Source organism: Triticum dicoccoides, chromosome 3A, assembly GCF_002162155.2.
Source record: "Triticum dicoccoides isolate Atlit2015 ecotype Zavitan chromosome 3A, WEW_v2.0, whole genome shotgun sequence".
Lineage (NCBI taxonomy): Eukaryota > Viridiplantae > Streptophyta > Magnoliopsida > Poales > Poaceae > Triticum > Triticum dicoccoides.
Window position 1 is genome coordinate 524,170,401 of NC_041384.1, and position 6,240 is coordinate 524,176,640.

Below are 6,240 nucleotides of genomic sequence, written 5' to 3' on the forward strand. Positions count from 1 at the left end.
TGAATCCAGGCCAGGTTGGAGTGCACATTACACGCCCTATCCTTGATCTAAAGTTGGTGCTCTCTATAGACAGGGTTGATCCAGGCCAGGTTGAAGACATGCTCTCTATAGAACTGTATCTTCAGAATTCAGCAAAAAAAAGTTGGTGCAGACATAGAATGCATACCTCATTTGTTTCTGACCCAGTAGCAATGTATCCATCAGAAATGGAAAGGCCAACAAAATTCTGCTCAACAGGAATATGTAAAATTAGTCATCGAGCAAAAGACTGTTTCCTTTAAGCCAGAAGCAATTCAAAAGTATACGAAAACAAAAATGAGGTGCATTTAATCTCAAATGTCAAAAATATATTTGCATAAGAAAAATAATGTTTGAAGCAAAGACCTAATTGTGGCATGCTGAAACTTATAATACTACTCCCTCCGATCCAAATTAATTCACGCTGTTTTAGTACAACTTTAGTACAAAGTTGTACTAAAGCAGCGTCAATAATTTAAAGAAGACTTATCTGATGACAGAGCTATACTGATGAAATACGGCTGTAACTGAATATGACGGGAAAAAAAGGTAACCATGCCATGATTAAAGGCCACAAAAATCAAATTAAGAGTTGATAATGGCTGTGATTGATTATAATCATTTCCAGAATAATACACTGAGAAGAGAACAAGTATGTGCAAGTACAGCTAGAACAAAAGTCGATGCAGGATATCTAACCTTTGTATTTGTATGCCCTGTAAAAGTTTGAACTGGATTGTCAATTACTCTTGCTTGATTCGTAGACAAGTCCCAAAGCTTCAATGAGTTGTCAGTGGAACCAGATACTATGGTTGATGCATCTACATACTTGACATAGCTTACAGTCTTTGTGTGGCCAACTAGTGTACAATAAGGAGCCCGTATGTTGCGAAGATCATAGCAGTAAATTTTGTGATCTGCAGAGCCGATTGCAATGGAGCGAGCTGAATCAGGTTGAAATTGCACTGAGCAGACATTTGCCCTTGTTCTGATAGTGCCAACACTCCCAGCCTGCAGAGTTCATAGAAAAATGTTACTGTAATGTAGGAAAAAAGTTATTGCCAACGCATACAAGCTCGATAACCACATTATCATAATTCAAAAGCTGACATACAGCAGGTGCAAGAATAGAATTGCCTGATTCATGCTCCACAGCTTCACAGTACCATCATCGCTCCCACTAACCAATTTGGTTGGGTCTGCAAGTGAGAAGTCTACTGACCACACGCGTCTCTCATGCTCCCTCATTTCAACGAAAACTTGGCTCCTAGTAACGTCCCAAACCTGAAAAAGAATGAGATATTCCTCATAATGTGGTTGCTATAATGATCCTTTTCAACTGGAAAGTGAAAATTAATAATTCCTCAAAGGAGCTTACCTGTACGAGACCATCAAAGTCACTAGATGCTATATGGCTCTTCATGTAACTGTTCCAGCTAATACAACTTAATTTTGATTTATTAGACATCTCAACCACAGGATAGTGAATGTCACGGTGTTCATTTACGATCATATTATATTCAAAGACTTTTATCTTCTTATTTACACCAGCAGTTGCGAAAAACTCATTATCCCGGTCAAAGCCTACAGAGCATACTAAATTTGATGAGTTCAGCAGATCGCATTGCTTCAGTTCTGCCCGAACTTTCAACTGGCTGAATGACAAGTACCTGCACAATCCTTCAAGAAAAGAGTTCATCCAACCTCCTTGTCTTCTACCAGAATGCCCTTCTAAAGCAAAATCATCTATTGAACTCCCTTCAGTTCCAACAGCTGAACCAGTAGTTCTCTTGACAACCTGATCACAACTTCTCAGTGGATTGCCAACTTGCCTTGCCAACTTGGATCTTGCTAGAAAATATGCTGTTTCTAGTTTTTTGAAGTTCTTCATTAACCTTGAGCTTTTTGACAACACACTTTCCTGAATTACCACAGATGATGGCACTGTTCTAGAACATTCTTCCAGACTACGACTGTGTTCCTCCATATCAACAGCGTGCAGTTCAGGTCTGAAACGCTTTCTGGATCCACAGTCACTCTGATCTTCAACAGTTCCAGAGGACACCTCTTTATCCAACTCAATTGAGAAATTTCCACACTGACCGAGGGCTGACTGCCGGTGGAGTACCTCATTGATGTCAGAAGAGAGAAAGGCGACGGTGTCCTGCAAATTGTCTGCTATATCCTGCTTTCTTTTCTGCAACTGGAGAAGAAAATCCAGCAGCAGTTCTTGTTCTTCTATCTCTTCACGTAACCGAAGAGCTGCCTCGCGCTCTTCCAAACTATTCCTTGATTGATTAAGGAACTCACTTTGTAGCACCTCACTGTTGAACAAAAGAAGAAATAAAATCAGGTCATCAACACAGTCAAACAAATGGAGGTACTAACTCATAGAAGGAAAGAAATGAGGATAATATCCTTTTTTTTAAGTTGACTTATTGGTATAGAAAACATTACTAACCATACTTTCTTAAACAATGTCATCGTAACTTCAAAGCAAGATCAGCGAGGACCTGACTCGGCTTGGCTCTTGGCTCTAGCTACAGATGTGGCTCCAAGTTTACTTTCTTCACTTTCCCCGTTAGGCTTTTTTCTTTCTTTCTTTCTTCATGTTCTTTTGGTTTTTGCCGTGGCCACTATGTGCATTCTAGACTAAAGTACATAAATTAAAATAAGGGCCAGGAAAAACAAATATACCGTGGCAAAATTTTGTGCCAAAGCACTCACATTTGTATTCTATACAAGACAAGAGATGAATAACTAATATAGTACTGTAACTGTGTTTGCATAAATTTGAATATTTTGTTGTAGTACACGTAACTTTGCGCAATGCACATGCACAAATATTTTCACAAATTTCAAAAATGTGCAAGTGCCTTTGTCATAAGTAAGCATGTATGTATGAACCATTTACATACTTTCCAAAGTACTATATGTCCAGAAAATAAATGGTGGTACATGGTGTGTGTCAAAAACGTAAAAGGAGATGCTAAGTATTGCAATAGCGTGCAAGCAATGATAATTTTTTTAATGCTAATCCACTCACTTCAGCAATAGTGCATTGAAATTTTTTTAGACAAAAACCTCCATAGCACAGTTATTCATCAAGACCTTCATAAGAGGCACTGTTGATTGTGTTCAATTTCATGGACAAATGTTATAGATAGCACATATTCAATAAACACTGTACATGTACCGATATTAATTAGAGTGATATCCAGCATATAGATCTCTAAAAAATGTTTGGTTTGGGTGGCGAGTAGGGGGTTCGATCTATTCCGGCACATAGGTTAGGTCACCTGCCAGACTAGTGTTTTTAAACTGCAAACATAAGTATAGCCATGAAGGAACTGAATTTCAAAAGAACGTCATAAAAGGCATGTCCATGCAAGTGCACTGATTCTAAAGATGGAACTTCAATAAGGTTTGTTCTACTGAGACTAACTCCAGCGTTAGTGGATCATGAATCTTACTGTGTTCTGCTTGAGTGGGACAACTATATGACAGGTGTTTTTATGCTTTAGTCATTAGCATCAACCCCCGGTAGTTCACGTATGAATAAACCCATCTATTTTATCATGTAGGAAAAAAAAGTGATGTCTCAACATGTAGGACAACGAGTAACTACTAGTAGTAAACTACTTCGTGCTGCCCAATGTGAAACAATCAACCCTGTTTTCGGCGGTACTTTACACACAATATATATGTAAATGACAGACACGAACCTCATCTTGGGTCGGGTGTCCGGTACAGGGTGCATCATCAACTGGCAGAAGGATGCTTCCTTGGGCCACTTGAGCAGCAACTGTGGCGGCAACACGCGATACCTCAGATTGGCCATTGCCCGCATCTTTTCCTCCAACGTTTCGAAGCTGCAAAACAACTGCGACCACAGCCGAAAAGCATTGGCACGGAAATCACACCGAAAAGTAGTAAGAGAATATTCATGTCAAGCACCGCACCTCGAACAGGAGCACCCCTAATCTATACACGTCGGAAGCGAAGGTAGCGCCGCCGCCGCTGTCGTCAGCCTCCTCGGGGCTAGTGTACCAATTGAGCTCCATCGCCAGCACGCTCTTGAGCGGGAACCCCTTCTCGCCGCGCTCCTCGCCGTGACCCCGGCGCGGAGGCTCGGCGTCGTGGTCGGCGTCCTCGGAGGCGTCGGAGCCGGAGGCGTCCGAGCCCGAGGCCGACTCTATGAAGGCGACGCGGGAGAAGGGCGGGGACACGACGAAGCAGGAAGGGCGGCCGCTGCCGACGGCCACGCCCTGCGCGTGCGCGTCGGCCACCGCCTCGGCCACCTGGCGGAAGACGTGCAGGCACTCGGGCGCCTCCACGGCCCGGCCCGGCCGGTCCAGCCACTCCCGCAGGCTCACCTCTCCTCCCTCCTCCTCCCCCCTCCGCGCCCCTCCGCCGCCGGCGGCGACAGCACCGCCACGGGACACCTCCATGCCCGACCGCCCGCCCGCAGCGCTCTACCCCATGGCCCGGATCACGTCCGGTTCGCTGCCGCCTCCGACTGCACCCGGTACACCCCGGACCCCATCCGCGCAACAAATGGCCCCAGAGCGGCGAGGAGATAAGGATCTGAGGCAAGCCGCGGCAGCGAGCCGACCAGAGACGAGCGTGTGACTGTGCTTGCGGGCGCGGGCGAGAGGCGAGCAGCGAGCCACACAAACACGCTTTAAATGGAGCGAGCGAGGGTCCTCCTCTCCTCTCCTCTCCTCCTTTGCTGCTTTATTTCGCCCTCGCTCCGGTAGCCGACTCCCAGCCGCACAAAACCCATTTTGCCCCTCGAACTGCACACCCGCCGGCTGCTGCTAGTTCATCTTCGAGGCAGCCAAGCGACCAGCGGCTCTCCACCTCGAAATGCCACCACAGTAGTAGAGCACAGTGCCCCTGCGCTAGACACCAAACCTAACCAAAAAGAGACAGACGGAGCGGAGGCCGCCTCACGCCACCAGAAAGATAGGGATATACGTGCCCCCCTCCCGTTCCATGGGCGTGGTACCCTTTCCTTCCTTCCGCTCAACTGATTCGGTTCCCAGAATGATCTGATCTGCATCCATCCATCCACCACGGCGTAGCGGCCACAACCGAAACGGTAGTGGTGGTAGTAGAGAACTGCGGCCACCGCTGGCCCACGTCGTCCGCCGCCGATGACATCCGGGCCCCGCGCGAGATTAGCACGAAAGTAGTAGGAGCGTGAACCTTGCGCCGGCAGTTAAAGTAGTGGCGGTGCTGGATAGACAATTCCACGGTACGTGGCGCGGGATCGTCGAATGGGCAGATTATTAGCCGGCTGGCGACTAATCAATGAACGCAGCTAACTACTAGTACTCCATTGGGTGACCGGTCGCTGTCGGTGGGCCCACGTCATACATTCCGCCAGTCAGGCGACCGCCTGCGCTTTACGGGGCCTACGTGGCGCGACGGCGGCCGCGCGTCCAGCGGGGGACTCGAGGCGGCTCATGCAGGGGCCACGCATCCTTTCGCAGGCTCGTCGGGCTCGTGCCGCGTCGCTGCCTCGCTCGCTCGCCTTGCCATGCCGGGTACGGGCCGCACTGACTCTGGGATTTCATTTGCTTTGTATACGTAGTACGTAGTTTAATCGCGATCTGGCGCAGAGGACCAGCCGTAAGTGGTAACCATGCAGTTGCAGGGTTGGATTAGCGTAACCAGGTTCCCATTTTTATCATATCCACTTGCTTGAGTAGACGAGTGGACGGCACAATTATTGGACTGTATGTAGTATTGTACTCCCTCTGTTTTTAAATATTTGTCTTTCTAGACATTTTAAATGACTACTACGTACGGATGTACGTAGACATATTTTAGAGTGTAGATTCACTCATTTTGCTCCGTATGTAGTCACTTGTTGAAATGCCTAGAAAGACATGTATTTAGGAACGGAGGGAGTATTATCCGAGGCAGGTGGGGGCCGTGTCCATGGCCGGCTGGTCTCGCAAGTCAAACCAACTCAAGGACCAGCCGCTCGCGCATACGTGGAGGCCACCGCCAGCCACACCCAAGCTTACGGCTGCTCCTCTCCGTGTTCGTTTCTCCTTCGACCGAGTCAGTTGAAGGTTCGACCTCACTGGGTTTGGTCATTTGGCGGTTGGTTCTACTCTTTTCGTTTCAAAATAGATGACTCAATTTTACATTAATTTTATACTAAGTTAATATAAAATTAGATCATTTATTTTGAAACGGAGAGAGTAC

The 6,240-nt window shown here is 46.8% G+C and overlaps 1 protein-coding gene across 2 annotated transcripts in view; it reads right to left on the bottom strand.

Moving 5' to 3' along the window:
• Positions 1 to 4,720, bottom strand: part of LOC119268962 (protein SPA1-RELATED 4-like) — a 5,959-nt gene extending 1,239 nt beyond the window's left edge. The window contains exons 1-6 of one of the 2 annotated variants that reach the window (XM_037550683.1): positions 3,981 to 4,708; positions 3,744 to 3,901; positions 1,397 to 2,342; positions 1,156 to 1,302; positions 718 to 1,029; positions 167 to 226 (exon numbers count right to left, since the gene is read on the bottom strand). In XM_037550683.1, coding sequence (XP_037406580.1) covers positions 167 to 226; positions 718 to 1,029; positions 1,156 to 1,302; positions 1,397 to 2,342; positions 3,744 to 3,901; positions 3,981 to 4,469 — 2,112 coding nt within the window. In that variant the 5' untranslated portion in view covers positions 4,470 to 4,708. Of the gene's footprint in view, positions 1 to 166; positions 227 to 717; positions 1,030 to 1,132; positions 1,303 to 1,396; positions 2,343 to 3,743; positions 3,902 to 3,980 lie in introns of those variants that run through there. The other variant, XM_037550684.1, reaches the window with a different exon arrangement.
• Between the last annotated feature and the right edge of the window lie 1,520 nt (positions 4,721 to 6,240).